Below are 15,989 nucleotides of genomic sequence, written 5' to 3'. Positions count from 1 at the left end.
GCAATAAATGTAATATATTATTAATACATTATAATCAGGTAGATGACGCACATCCCTTGCGACTCTGGAAAGCATCGGCCGAGATCGAGGCGTCCCAGGGGGAGGTCCTCAATCGAATACTGAGGGAGCAGAACATTTGGGACAAGAACTTCCAGCAGTCGAAGGTCATTGAAGCCCTGGACAAACACACTGAGATATATCACTATACAACACAGAGCGCCGTGTCTCAGCCACCCCGAGACTACGTTGTGCAAAGGTAAGCCAGACCAGTGCTTTATCCTGCAAGCAACAAGCTATCACAAGAGCCAGGTGACCCTGTGTCTCTCCTGCACTTCTGAATCACTGCAGACTAAACACTGGAAACTGTGCCATGCAGCAACCTCTTTATAACCCCCTGTTTAAATGACTCAGTATAGTACAGTGGAAAGCATATTCATGAGCTGAATGATCACTTCTTGAGTCTCAGATGAATTACACAAGCTTGTCCATTCACAGCAGTGTACTGTAAATGATCCACACTGTAAAGCATGTTTTGATATTCTGCTGGTGCTTCCTATACAGTACGTATCAACATACTTTTACAAATAATTGTTTTAAAATAAATACACATAAAAAGGTCCTAAGTGCTTTTCATGGGAAGTGCAGTGAATGTACGCGCCTGTCTTTCCTCCCAGGTCCTGGCAGGCTGACATTCACACAGGAACCTGCGTTTTAGCTGCTGCCTCTGTGGAGCACGCTGGCGCCATGTGTGAGGGGATCAGAGGAGAGGTGATGGCGTGCCAGTACCTGATCCAGACCACGGGACTGCGGAAAACCAGGCTGACTCACATCTGCAGAACAGACTCCAGGTACTGCAGCTCAGAGAGAACGACAGCTTACTGACAGCGCTGGGTAACAATTAGCTGCATTCACCAGCATCTGAGCATTGCAAGAAACCAGAAATCATTCCTACATCGACTTCACACGTCCAGTTACTTAAAATCAAACACCTGCTGCTCAGTTGGATTTATGAACTGAATCTAATGCAAAACACTGATTGGTGCAGCAGAATGTTATTTTAGAATACAGTGTGGGGCTCTAGTACACAGGTGAGGTGTTACTACTGGGGCTAGCTGTGTGTCCTGCTTAAATCATCTCACCCTTTGCAAAGGCGTGCATGTTTCATTGATGCCCCTTTCCACCTTTTTACCTGCTTTGTCTTGAAAGAGTTTCTTCTTGTTCCCTTTTCCCCAGGGGACGAACCCCAGAGTGGTACAATAAAGTGTTTGGACACCAGCATGCTGCAGAGCTGCTCCGGATACAAGACTCCTTCAAACCCGAAATGAAAGAGACAAAAATCTAACCTTCCTCTGTGGAGGACAATGGACAAACAAACAAACACAACACAGGCACTTTAACAACGTTAGCAAACCAGGATGAGGAACTCTGCCAGCCCAAATAAAGAGGGATGAAGGGCTTCTTCAGAACTCAGTCCTACAGTAATATAGACTTCTGTGTCTGGGCTCACAATGACGATTGTTTGATGAACTGATAAGTGTATCCAGTGGCTATGCATGATCAACCCTGAGAATGAAGGCCCAGAGCACGAGCACACTCAGGCTCTTAGACTGCATTCAGTTCAGCTGCATGAGGTCCATTCTGCAGCGCTCTGAACCCCCAGGCTCTTATTCTGCATTCAGTTCAGCTGCATGAGGTCCATTCTGCAGCGCTCTGAACCCCCAGGCTCTTACACTGCATTAATTTCACCTGCATGATGTTTAAATCTACCTCTTTGAGGAAATACCTAATATAAATAGATTCTAGACACATATACAATATAGCAGCAGGGGGGGGGCACTGCTGTTGTACCCTTGAGCAAGGTACTTTACCTAGATTGCTCCAGTAAAAATCCAGCTGTATAAATGGGTAATTGTATGTAAAAATAATGTGATATCTTGTAACAATTGTAAGTCGCCCTGGATAAGGGCATCTGCTAAGAATTGTAATAATCTGCTAAGAATTGTAATACAACATATATTCATATATATATATATATATATATATCAATGTAAAAATAAACAAATGTAAACAGATTGAAATGTAAGAAATAGAAGGATCACACTTCACCATCGTCGTGTTATTTAATTGCTGTTATTTGTGTGTCATTTTTTTTTCAAAACATCTAAAAGTCCTGCTAGAAACACAAAGCTTTCCTTCCCTAGTTACTTAAGGAATAGTTTTTCAAAGCTTTTTTTAAACATAATACAGTTGCTATTCAGAAACGTGCGCAGAAGAGTTGAAGATGAAGTTGTTTTTTGTCCTAAGATTCTTCAGGAATCTTCAGCCCTCGCTCCTTATCCTGCTGGACACATCATCACACCAAGACAATAACGAGAAGCAGCGGGTTTCATCACACCCATGTCTTTGTTTTCTTTTTTATTTAAGATACAGTAAAATATAAGAGCTGATACAGCATGTGCTGTGAGGAGTGGCAGGCGCGTGCGCGGCTTCATCCTACATCCTCTGGACTGGCTTGATCCCCAGGATGTCGAAGCCCTTCGCCATGACGATGGCCGTGGCATCGCACAGCAGCATGCGCCACATATTGACCTTCACCACGTTACCTGAGGGGAGCAAAGACAACACAGGGACAAACAAAGGCATGTCAATCAAAGAAAACACAAACATTACAGGACAAGTCAAACACAGCCCTGAAATAAACAGGGACATTACAGGACGAGTCTAACACAGCCCTGAAATAAACAGGAACATTACAGGACGAGTCAAACACAGCCCTGAAATAAACAGGAACATTACAGGACGAGTCTAACACAGCCCTGAAATAAACAGGGACATTACAGGACGAGTCTAACACAGCACTGAAATAAACAGGGACATTACAAGACGAGTCTAACACAGCCTTGAAATAAACAGGAACATTACAGGACGAGTCTAACACAGCCCTGAAATAAACAGGAACATTACAGGACGAGTCTAACACAGCCCTGAAATAAACAGGAACATTACAGGACGAGTCTAACACAGCCCTGAAATAAACAGGAACATTACAGGACGAGTCTAACACAGCCCTGAAATAAACAGGAACATTACAGGACGAGTCTAACACAGCCCTGAAATAAACAGGGACATTACAGGACGAGTCTAACACAGCCCTGAAATAAACAGGAACATTACAGGACGAGTCTAACACAGCCCTGAAATAAACAGGGACATTACAAGACGAGTCTAACACAGCCCTGAAATAAACAGGGACATTACAGGACGAGTCTAACACAGCCCTGAAATAAACAGGGACATTACAGGACTAATCTAACACACAATGCAATACGGTCTGAATTATTTGGGTTTAGATTTTGGTTGAATATTTAAGCATGGCAGCCTGGTTTAACTGCACAGCGTGACATGACCTTTACTGCAACGCAAGTGACTACAAGCAAATAGCACACATTACAACCACTGATCTCATCCACTGCTCCTGGACAGAATAATTAAACACAACTCTGGAAACGCTTGCATCACCGACCGACTGCATTTGTTTTACACTCTCCTGTAATGCACTTAATGCCTTTAATCTATATTGTTCCAATTAATCCGTCCCGTCATTTCACATCGCTGGGAGGAAACCGTGCCGCTGGCTAAGAGTGCGTTGTGAGGAATCCCAGCTCGGAGGAACTGTCTCCTTGCATGTGTCTGTGCTTAAAGGGCTTCATCCTCATTTAAAATGGAAAGAGGAAAAAGGGAATGGACGTACGGAAAACACAGAAACATCTGCACGCGTGTTCCTTTATGGAGATCAAGCAGAATCATGAAACATCTGCACGCGTGTTCCTTTACAGAGATCAAGCAGAATCATGAAACATCTGCACGCGTGTTCCTTTACAGAGATCAAGCAGAATCATGAAACATCTGCACGCGTGTTCCTTTACAGAGATCAAGCAGAGGTACCAATTGAATTATTAAATCAGATGCCGTAATTCAACGCCTTTTACAAATTTCAGGAGAATGCGTGTTAAATAAAAATGATCACATCAAGTGCTGTGGGCTGTAAAGGATGATACTGCAAAGACAATGAAGTGAATGTTCAGTAACACATGACAAACCACACACTGAACAACAGCGCCACCTGCTGGAATCAAATGAACTTCTTCACACACACACACACACACACACACACACACACACACACAGAATACAGAAGAATAACCCAGAGGAACTCATTTTCATGTGCCCTATACACCGTGCAGATACATGAATCTCCAATGTGCTGAGAGAGCACTTTGCACAGGTTAACAAGAACATGCATCACGTGCAGGGCTTTTTAAAGGGACCAGCAGAGCAAACCCTGAATGCATTCTGCAGGGGGGGCTCAGTAAAGCTGTAACAGGGTTACCAAGCAGGAGTCCCCTGCAGCAGCGGCGGCGCGCACGCCCTTACCGGTGTGCCGGTCCTTCTCCACGCAGTAGCAGTTGTCGTAGAACTCAGTGAAGGTGGTGGCGAGCTCATACAGGTAGTCACACAGCGTGTGGAGCAGCAGATCCTCCAGGATCTTCTGCAGGATCTCAGGGAACCTCAGGATGCACTTCCCCAGCTTCCACTCCTTCTCGTGGTCCAGGACCATCTCCGTGCTGCCAGCCGCCTTGCGCAGCGAGGCCTCGTCGATGTTAGCCAGCCGTGCGATGGACCTGCGGGGGAACAAGCGGCGCACTTTAAACACCTTTCAGGATTCACCAAATGCTTCAACTGAAGAGGAGCCACCAGCTGATTTGAGTTTGTTCCTGATGTATTTGCCCTGCACACTTGAACATGAACACAGTGCTCCCTAGTTATATTTCACTGTGTGATTATTCTCAGTAACCTTGCAGCAGACAGCCCTCTGAACACACTGGCTGGCTCACCTGATCCTGGTGAAGGCGTACAGAAGGTAGGCTGCAGTGTTCCCTCGGTCATCCAGCATCTTGTCAAAGGAGAAGATGTAGTCGTTGATGCGGTTGTGCGAGAGATCCGCGTATTTCACACAGCCAAACGCCACCGCCTTCTGGGCAGCTTCCAGCTCTGCAGGGGTTAATACCTGCAAGAGACAATGACCAGGTGGCGTTTCCTAAAGCACTGCAAGACTTTCTGAAAATCTAGCTAGCGCTTTCCAACCTGGAGTTTTTTTCAATCGACTGCTTTTTCATGGTAGATTCATTCCAATTAAAAAAAAATGAATAAATGGAATCTTGCTAGTACTCAAATTTGTAAAAAGTAAAAAGTTCTTTGTTCCAGTACAGGTACTGTGATCTTTCTCCGGACTCCTCTGCTTGTATTGCATGCCTTTTAATAACTAATGCTGGATGAGACTGATGCATTGTTTTATTAGGAGTTGTACTGCTGAGGCCAGTCTTCAGGTTTTTCTTCATGGCTCAGTATGAGAGTCCCTGTATCAATGCAGTCCTCGCCTTGTCTCTTTCCTATCAGTCCCTGTGTCAATGCAGTCCTCACCTTGTCTCTTTCCTTGTCCTTCAGTTTGTCCATGGAGCGCTTCAGTCCCTCGTCCAAGAGGTCCATCAGTCGAACCGTGTCCCCTGACCTGGTCTTGAACTTCTTCCTGGAAGCACATGTAACACCAAGAGGAATCAGGAAAATTAAACAGCATAATAATAATAATACAATAGAGCTGTGTCACAATGAGGATGGGTCACTTCAGGAGCTGTCTGCTACTGAACTGACAGAGGATCATGAGCACACGTTCCTCTTCATGGGAGCAATCACACTATTAACACAGGGGTGGAGTCCACACCACCCAGCAATAGAGTCTGAACTCATTTCAACACTGAAGACACTGAGAAAGACTGCCAGTGGAAACGCTAGGCATTGAATAATTCACACTGAAGACACGGAGAAAGACTGCCAGTGGAAACGCTAGGCATTGAATAATTCACACTGAAGACACTGAGAAAGACTGCCAGTGGAAATGCTAGGCATTGAATAATTCACACTGAAGACACTGAGAAAGACTGCCAGTGGAAACGCTAGGCATTGCATTCACTGGGTTTCTTGGAGTTTTTCTAGCCCTTTCTGAACAGCACTTACTTGTCCTCCCCCAGCACTACTCCGAAGCCAGCATGCTCCACTCTGGTCACCTTGGGGTCGTACCAGCCGATCATCTGTGCTGCTGCGAATATGATCTGGAAGTGACCAGCCTTACACAGGAGGAGACACAGCCTTAAACATCACGCTTTGAAATGACTCTGAAACTCAAACTGCATTACATTTTATGGGTACCTCCTGAAGCAGTATACTGGTCTATCGTTTATAAAACAAGTTTCCACACAGGTGCTTCCATAGCTCCCAAGCCTCTGACTTGACCAGTCTGCTGTCTCACCTGCCCACTGTCCGTCACATAGATGATGATATCTGCCTTCTCCTCAAACAGTCTGTGTCTCAGAGCTGCCAGGTCCGAGGTGTCGTAGGTGTAACCTCCATCTGACTTCACAACCGTCAGGGGCACGGCACAGCCCGGGGCGAACACCACTCGACGCCCTTCATCCACCTGCACTAGCCCTGCACAGGAGGAGGGAGGAATCTGTGACAACACTGCCCTCTGCTGGAGGAACATCAACACACACAAGCTTTGAAAACTACACGAACCTGTGCATTGCTAACCCAACCCCCTTAATCGCCTTATTTAGTTAAGCCACAGGTATGTGCAAGTGCACAATATTACTGGTTCACATACGGCTTTATATATATATATATATATATATACACACACACACAATGATATTCTGAGGTGATATTCTTAGAAATACCAAACGTAATAAATGTAAAGGTAAACGTTTAGACTACAGTACTCAGGGTCTTCAGTTGTATTCTGTCTTCACTGAAAACACATTTGTCATTGAATGTATGAAGTTTCTTGGACAGTACTTCTAGATATTAAACTGTTGCGTGTCTAATAGTTACAGACAATGCACAGAACCTTGTTGAGATGTTCAGGACCAGACGAGAACATGCTGTTTTTATGATGGAAGCCCTTACTGAAACATACAGCACTGGTATGGTCTCTGTTTCTTCTTCAAAAGCACACTCCTATAGTCTATTTAAACTGCGCTACCTTTGTCTTCAAATTCCTTCACCACTTCCGTCATCATATCCTGATAATAAGACTCGCCCCTTTCAATCAGCTGGATATCCAGACAGTCATAGACCTTCTGAAACTCTGAGAAGAGAAAAACAGATGATCAAACCAGGGGCAGTGACCACAGAGCAATCCTCTGAGAGCAGTGAACACAGAGCATTCCTCCGAGAGCAGTGAACACAGAGCATTCCTCCGAGAGCAGTGACCACAGAGCATTCCTCTGAGAGCAGAGACCACAGAGCATTCCTCTGAGAACAGTGACCACAGAGCATTCCTCTGACAGCAGTGACCACAGAGCATTCCTCGGAGAGCAGTGATCACAGAGCATTCCTCGGAGAGCAGTGATCACAGAGCATTCCTCGGAGAGCAGTGATCACAGAGCATTCCTCGGAGAGCAGGGACCACAGAGCATTCCTCGGAGAGCAGTGATCACAGAGCATTCCTCTGAGAGCAGTGGTCACAGAGCATTCCTCTGAGAGCAGTGAACACAGAGCATTCCTCTGAGAGCAGTGACCACAGAGCATTCCTCGGAGAGCAGTGATCACAGAGCATTCCTCTGAGAGCAGTGTCCACAGAGCATTCCTCTGAGAGCAGTGACCACAGAGCATTCCTCTGAGAGCAGTGACCACAGAGCATTCCTCTGAGAGCAGTGACCACAGAGCATTCCTCTGAGAGCAGTGACCACAGAGCATTCCTCTGAGAGCAGAGACCACAGAGCATTCCTCTGAGAGCAGTGATCACAGAGCATTCCTCTGAGAGCAGTGACCACAGAGCATTCCTCGGAGAGCAGTGACCACAGAGCATTCCTCTGAGAGCAGTGTCCACAGAGCATTCCTCTCTGAGGGATCAGAATCTCAGCCTCATGAGCGCTTCATACAGAAAGGATGTCTGTGTGCTTCTCCCCTCTGTAACTCACCTTGCCTGGAGACGTCGCAGATTGAACTCCATGCTTTAATAAAGGCAGGGTCTTTGCTCTGCAGCTTCACCACACACTGGTACGCACGCTTTTTGAACTCTTCCTCGTTGTCAAAACGCTTCTTAGACTCCTATAAAAATTAAACAATGCTGATAGAATTCAGTTGTCTAATCTATACTGACTCTGTGTCCACAGTGATGATCAGAGAGCACTGTGTGATGAGAAAGTGTGGTTTTTAGCGCAGACCCTTCACTGATGAATTTGTGGATTTTACAGAAACAGCACTGCACTACATAATGCTGGGTTTCAACAGCCAGAACACAGCTATAATAAAGGTTAAAGGAAGGCCAGTGTCTGTCATGTGGGTAATGTAGGCACAAACACAAGGGTCATACCAGTCAGTGCCCAAGTGTGATGTCATCTCTGGCTCAAAGATCTCCAGCAATGTTTAAAACAGCAATGCCATGTGAGGCGTCTGCATACGTGTGGTGCATGGGACGGGTTACCACAGGGTTCTATGAAAGCTAAACCCAACGTACTTTGTAGAAGGCCTGGAGGTCTCCGATGGGTGGAGAGGCTGTCAGGTAGTCTGGGAATGTGTCCTGAAGGTGTGCGATTAGCATGCCGAACTGGGTCCCCCAGTCACCTACGTGATTTAATCTAAAAAACAATCAATCAATCAGACACAGAGTGCTCTTATCACACAGTATGGATCAATCAGACACAGAGTGCTCTTATCACACAGTATGGAACAATGAGACACACAGTGCTCTTATCACACAGTATGGAACAGTGAGACACAGAGTGCTCTTATCACACAGTATGGAACAATGAGACACAGAGTGCTCTTATCACACAGTATGGATCAATCAGACACAGAGTGCTCTTATCACACAGTATGGATCAATCAGACACAGAGTGCTCTTATCACACAGTATGGAAGTGAGACACACAGTTCTCTTATCACACAGTATGGATCAGTAATGGGTGAGGATTGTACTGTACTACACATCATGTTGCATTGGGCGCAGCCCTCATTATTTGGTAGTGACCTTATGACTTCGTGTCCCAGAAACTCAAAGAGCCTGCACATGCTGTCTCCGATGATCGTGGACCTCAGGTGACCCACGTGCATCTCCTTGGCAATGTTAGGAGAAGAGAAATCCACAACGACCTGGGAACGAGAACCAGAGCCACTGTTTAAAACCACTGCACCTGTGAAATGCTAATCGACGCGTCGGCACGGTAATCGACGTGTCATCGAAACGGTTCCTTTATACCAGAACACACCTGCACTGGAACCTGACAAAGAGAATCCCAGAACACACCTGCACTGGAACCTGACAAAGAGAATCCCAGAACACACCTGCACTGGAACCTGACCAAGAGAATCCCAGAACACAGCTGTGTAGCCCGTGGAGGACACTGTTTGAAAAGCACGTGGTCTGTATCACTGATATGCATGAAGGGTAAACACAGTGAATCAAACGCTCCATTCACTACTCATACCTTTTTCTTGGGTCCTGCTGCTGCAGGCTGCACACCGTTGACCAGCAGGCTTGTCAGCAGTTTAGACACAAAGTCCTTTCTGAGATGCACATTGATAAACCCTTTAATCCAAACACAGAGAGGGGCCGATCAGGCATGATTTCTAATCGGCTACACAGCAGAGCTACAGTCACAGTTTTCAAAGGTTAGTGCAGTACAACCAATGCTGTGCGCTTTCTTATTGAATTTCACAATACTGTCACTTTAACATTGAACATGCTCCTGTGAACAAATGCACGGGAGCTCAGCTGTTTGTCTGCAGCAGAAATCTGAACTTTTACTATCGCTTCAAGCAAACACTAAGAATGAAAGTCATTAATGGATTACCAGCCTAAGGGAAATATCGAGAATTCACAGGACAACATAATTAGCTTATTGATTTGTCAACCCATAAAAACCAACACAAAAAAAGAAAACAGGACGTCTGAACAAGTTTGCTGTTAAGCCCAAAGCATGTTAACACCTCCCATGTCTGCATCATTCTCTTCCGCAGTTATAGGTTATTAATATCCTAGTGTTTTACTGCATGACACAGCAGTGGTGGCTGCCAGTATCAAACAGACTCAAATACATTCGACTCAAATGAACTTCTCATTCCTCTCTGGCAGACAGGAGATCTAGCAAAAGATGAGGTTTGTTGTATACGTGGGATGCAGAGACGATGCAAAGACATCAAGCCAGCTCTAGGTTTGCGGTTTGGGAACCCGAGTTTTAAATGGTTAGGGCTCATGCATGCACTAGTGGATGACCAAACAGAAGGGCACATGGGTTATTCATGAAAAGGGAAAAGGAAGAGCTTTTCTTTTCATTGTAATTACCTGGTCCGGCGATCTCCACTTTCTCAATGATCTCATTGTCAGGAATGTTCTTGACAATATTCTCTGCAATTTCCCTCGGACTGACCTTCTGTCCTTTTGACTTCATCATCTGGAAGATACATTTCAATTCAAAACACTCCATTAAAACTGAACAAGCACCTCTGAAAAGTGAATATCAGGCAACGCTGGCGATCACATGAGATACATCTCCAGGGCTTGCAGTCAAGTGTTCAAAGATGACAGAACAATGACAGAGCGAGGATGTGCTTGGTGTCTGAATGGGGTGGACTGAAGCATCATCTGGGTCTCACGCAGCAAGCGCCTCACCTGAGCCATTGCCATGGCACTGTTGCACTGATAATCTCCGAACCTGGGCTGCTGGTTGGGAGTCACAGCCAGGGGGGCGTTCTCCAGGTGTGGGTAGGCGGCACGGATGGCGTCCCCGAAGGTTTCCTGAAGCCTCTCATTGATGTTGATCATGTTTTTACTACACTTGCTGCTTTCCTCCTGGAGGCTCTGTGAACAACAAGCACAAGTTACAGTCCACACAGCTCCCAGCAGCTCATACAGTGGATTCACTGCACACAGAAGCTCATACAGTGGATTCACTGCACACGGCAGCTCATACAGTGGATTCACTGCACACGGCAGCTCATACAGTGGATTCACTGCACACGGCAGCTCATACAGTGGATTCACTGCACACTGCAGCTCATACAGTGGATTCACTGCACACAGCAGCTCATACAGTGGATTCAGTGCACACAGCAGCTCATACAGTGGATTCAGTGCACACTGCAGCTCATACAGTGGATTCACTGCACACTGCAGCTCATACAGTGGATTTTTTAAGATAAACGATGAGGAGTATTTGCAAATCACCTTCTTCAGAATATTCAGACGATATTTGAGTTTTGCGTTCTCCTCCCGTAGCCCTTCCAGATGTGACGAGAAGCCTGCTGTCTCCGGATTCTTCAACTTCTCAATCTCAGCAGAAAGAGATCGGACCTCGCGCTCCTGTTAGAGATACAAGCAGCACACGAGACTCTTACCAAGTGTTCCCGATTCACTCTCTGCGATCACAGGACTACTCCAGAGATCTGTAGATCGTAACTAACCGAGCTGTGGAGTGTTCCCGATTCACTCTCTGCGGTCACAGAACTACTCCAGAACTTATTATCAAACATTTACATGCTCTGTGATGATGCTGTATATCCAAATCTGAAGTTTCACTTTCACTTGAACGATACACAACACTAAACAAACAAACACTAAGCATGCAGAGGTCATGGAAGTGCTGGTACAGCAACTACTTATCAAGTATACCAGTAACATTAACATGGGTCAAACCGCTATGCCTTGGGAGTCTTCCATTCATCCCTGAGAAACATTTACACTGTAGTGTAAGTTCAGAAGAAGGAAAATGGGTCGTTACATATACAGTATTAAGAAAGTGCTTCGTACAGCTACTGGCAAAGCAGCTGGATGAAGGCATCCTTGACATTATGATATACAAGCTTATACCGGGGTCGCAATGTACCGTTGCGTGAGGTGCATGCAATGCAATGCAATGCAATGCAATCCACACTGGGATACTGCGCCTTTAAACTGCCAAGCGTGCAGCGTGTCCAAGTATTGCATCAGACGCAGCGCTTTGCACCAGCTGTGTGATCGAGTGTAACACAGCTCCGTACTTTTATTTGTGCTAATAAATAACTCCGGTGTGCTTGCTTGGGCGGTACTGACCTGCTGTTGAATTCGGGACGTGTATTCCGCGACACGGTCTGCCATTCTCTACACTGCGCCAAGCTCACAACCCACTCCCCTCTCAATCTCCACACCGCTAAGCCACCCGGCCTGACGCTTCCTGCTGACGAAAAGAGAAAGAAAAACAGCGCGTCCCCTCCAAACAAAGGAACAGATCTCCACACTCTGCCCTCTTGTGGCGTGTATGTGTACTTGCAGTGACTATAACTGTACACTATACTAAGAACATAAGAAAGCTTACAAGCGAGAGGAGGCCATTCGGCCCATCTTGCTCGTTTGGTTGTTAGTAGCTTATTGATCCCAGAACCTCATCAAGCAGCCTCTTGATCTGCTAGCCTGATAATAACAAGTACTTTAGTAAAATCTATTGCTCAGCATATTTAGAATAGATTATTATGGGTATTTAATATTAGAATGTATACTAGTATTATTTACCTAGACAAGTATTTATGTTAATGTTTGTGGTATCCTAGTTGCCAAGGATACTATCTGAGAAAATATTATCATTATTATTAGGGAGACTAGAGAGCAGAGGTATCAAGATATTTAACACAGACCCCATCATCTCGTGCGCTGCAAATCAATGCTCCCACAAGCTTGCATCGTAGGAGCCGTATTATACAGAACCTTCTGCTCTGTGGTATAGAAGATTCATTTCTTACTGGACTTGAACTAAGGGATCCACATCGGTTCTGATCAATACAACCTTTCAGCATCGAAGAAGTACAAAGAAAACACAACATACAGGAAAACAATGGATAGATTTTTATTTCTTTAACTACAAAACATTGTTTGTGCTGCTGGTGAAGTATTATTTACAGGACTGGTGAACGTACCTGGCATGATTAAAATTCACAGCTTCTACAAATCATCCAAACAAAATCAGGACACGAAAATCCAATAAGTGCAAGAAAACCAGCCTGGATCTGAGAACTCTTGGAATGAGTGTATCTGTACTGCCTGGAGAGCCAGCACTGAGATACAGCACACATGCATGTGGATCTGTACTGCCTGGAGAGCCAGCACCGAGACACAGCACACATGCACGTGGATCTGTACTGCCTGGAGAGCCAGCACTGAGACACAGCACACATGCACATGGATCTGTACTGCCTGGAAAGCACTGAGACACAGCACACATGCACGTGGATCTGTACTGCCTGGAGAGCCAGCACTGAGACACAGCACACATGCATGTGGATCTGTACTGCCTGGAGAGCCAGCACTGAGATACAGCACACATGCATGTGGATCTGTACTGCCTGGAGAGCCAGCACTGAGACACAGCACACATGCACGTGGATCTGTACTGCCTGGAGAGCCAGCACTGAGACACAGCACACATGCACGTGGATCTGTACTGCCTGGAGAGCCAGCACTGAGACACAGCACACATGCATGTGGATCTGTACTGCCTGGAGAGCCAGCACTGAGATACAGCACACATGCATGTGGATCTGTACTGCCTGGAGAGCCAGCACTGAGACACAGCACACATGCACGTGGATCTGTACTGCCTGGAGAGCCAGCACTGAGATACAGCACACATGCACGTGGATCTGTACTGCCTGGAGAGCCAGCACTGAGACACAGCACACATGCATGTGGATCTGTACTGCCTGGAGAGCCAGCACTGAGACACAGCACACATGCATGTGGATCTGTACTGCCTGGAGAGCCAGCACTGAGACACAGCACACACGCATGTGGATCTGTACTGCCTGGAGAGCCAGCACTGAGACACAGCACACATGCATGTGGATCTGTACTGCCTGGAGAGCCAGCACTGAGACACAGTAGGAAGGCGGATGGGAGAGTTAACCTTGCTATTCAGTATATAGAATGTTAATGTCATGAGATGGAAAATGAAACAAAGGGAGGCTTATTCTTTATGCAAACACAGAACACAGAGGAAACAGCAGAAGCAGTGTTAAAAAAAAGATTAGAAAATATATCTATTAAAGGAAAAGAGCCATGCCAAGCTGCTCTGGTTGCTTAGCAGCAATTTAGGAGCATTCTAAGAGTCTACCTAGGAGCGTTCTAGTGGCTGCAGTCCTCCTTGCAGCTGAGCTGAAGCAGTGTAAGACAGGACAGCGCCCCCTCTCTGGGAGTCTGGCTCAGCTCCAGTATAAAGGTGTGGAGGGGAGAAGCCTGCGGCTGAATCTGTTTGCACTCGGAAGGGCATCCTGGTTTACAAGGGGAACTCGTTTCAAGAACGAGAAGCTTATCAGCACAGCACAGCCAGGCAAACACACTGATGTGAAAACAAATACAAATGGGAGCTCAAGGCAATCACATGCTTGAGGAACAGCTGACATAAGGATTATCATGTACATCAATACAGTGTTAAACAAAAACACAAAATCAAGAAGGATTACATCATTGTTCCAAAAGCGTAGCTTAATATATATATATATATATATTAACAGGGTGGAGTCTGGGAGTGACCCGGCGACCCCACACACCGCGAGCAAGCGCCTTAACCACAATGCAAAAGAGCCGGGCTCGTCTGCATTCGCAGACTCAGTAGTCTTTCACACATTATTTAAGTTTCACAGTAACCCCTGTTCCCCTGTTCCCACGCCCTAGCTCTGTAGCACAGCCTGAGTCGATGCCTTTGATCTCGTTCCATCTCCCAGTTCTACTTGCTTCTCACTATTCCTTTGCCTACAATAAGAATGAACAATTCGTTTGGAATGCAATGAAACAAAGCCTTATCCGACAGATACAGCACTTGTGCTCAGACTATTTTCTTATTGAAATATCATCGTCCTTCAAAAATTGCAGGGGAAAAACAAAAAAATTATTTGACTACATTCCAGTCACATAGCTTGCTAGAAAAGAAAACAGTGGCCTGTAGGAAATAATACAAAACTGAAACACTGACAAGGAATCAATCGAGTGCTGCAACTTCAAAATGAAGATCGACACAAAAACTAAACACACATGTGAAGAACATACACAGATCATACTTCCTATCATCAGAAACACTCTGCTGGTACCAGTAAGGGTTTTTCTTTGGAAAGCTTTTCCATGGAGAATTTAACCAAATGAATCAGTAAAGGGGAGCCACCGACACATGAACAGCAACACGAGGAAACTAACATTGAAAAAGTGCATGTCTGTTACTTCACAGTACCTGAGGTATGCTGGTGTCCAAAACACTAAACAACTACCTAATGAAAACAAGTACGAGAGACCCGGCTCTACAGTGCAGTACTGAAGGAAACAAAACGCTAGGCGCTGGGGATTTCCTTTAGAGTGATTCAATACCTAATAGCTTGTCCTGGCGTTTCACTAAATGCAGTCAGGGATGGCAATGCGACTCCTATTGCACAGCAGTTTCACCCATTCCAGGTTTTAATACAATCAGACACAGTGTACAGGTAACAAGATCAGGCGTGTCGGATTAAACCATGAGTGGATCAAACTGCTATGCAATGGGAGTCTTATTTCGATCCCAATGAAACAAAGCTTTTATACATACATACATGTAATATCGACAGTAAAGGCAATTCCGTATGTGCTGTGGTGCTGCACAGCACTGTGACCGTCACAGAGTCCTGTGCATGCCAGCAGTCAGGGATTGAGAATGGCTGCTCCCTATTGGAACACTTGCTGTATAGTTTATACTGTCCTGTAAGAAATCCCACAAGACTTGAGATGCACATCGATGCTGCAGCTCACTTCTCTCAATTGAGATGCACATCGATGCTGCAGCTCACTTCTCTCCCCTCTCAATTGAGATGCACATCGATGCTGCAGCTCACTTCTCTCAATTGAGATGCACATCGATGCTGCAGCTCACTTCTCTCCCCTC

The 15,989-nt window shown here is 45.7% G+C and overlaps 2 protein-coding genes across 2 annotated transcripts; one reads left to right on the top strand and one right to left on the bottom strand.

Moving 5' to 3' along the window:
- Positions 1-42: 42 nt before the first annotated feature.
- LOC131728523 (stAR-related lipid transfer protein 13-like) lies at positions 43-2,108 on the top strand (the record flags this gene model as incomplete). Its single annotated transcript, XM_059019531.1, has 3 exons — positions 43-256; positions 675-848; positions 1,234-2,108. Coding segments are annotated over 3 exons (497 nt in total), but the record flags the coding sequence as incomplete, so codon positions are not given.
- A 294-nt stretch (positions 2,109-2,402) lies between these two features.
- LOC117431255 (arginine--tRNA ligase, cytoplasmic-like) lies at positions 2,403-12,947 on the bottom strand (the record flags this gene model as incomplete). Its single annotated transcript, XM_059019530.1, is given in 15 exon segments — positions 2,403-2,603; positions 4,435-4,682; positions 4,896-5,068; positions 5,482-5,587; positions 6,073-6,182; positions 6,365-6,543; positions 7,097-7,201; positions 8,037-8,166; positions 8,576-8,696; positions 9,089-9,210; positions 9,546-9,646; positions 10,403-10,511; positions 10,730-10,918; positions 11,285-11,419; positions 12,149-12,947. Coding segments are annotated over 15 exon segments (1,983 nt in total). The 3' UTR covers positions 2,403-2,493.
- Between the last annotated feature and the right edge of the window lie 3,042 nt (positions 12,948-15,989).

Source organism: Acipenser ruthenus, unplaced genomic scaffold (assembly GCF_902713425.1).
Source record: "Acipenser ruthenus unplaced genomic scaffold, fAciRut3.2 maternal haplotype, whole genome shotgun sequence".
NCBI classification, from domain to species: domain Eukaryota; kingdom Metazoa; phylum Chordata; class Actinopteri; order Acipenseriformes; family Acipenseridae; genus Acipenser; species Acipenser ruthenus.
Note: the sequence above shows the minus strand (reverse complement) of the source record. Positions and strands in the feature narration are given on the sequence as shown.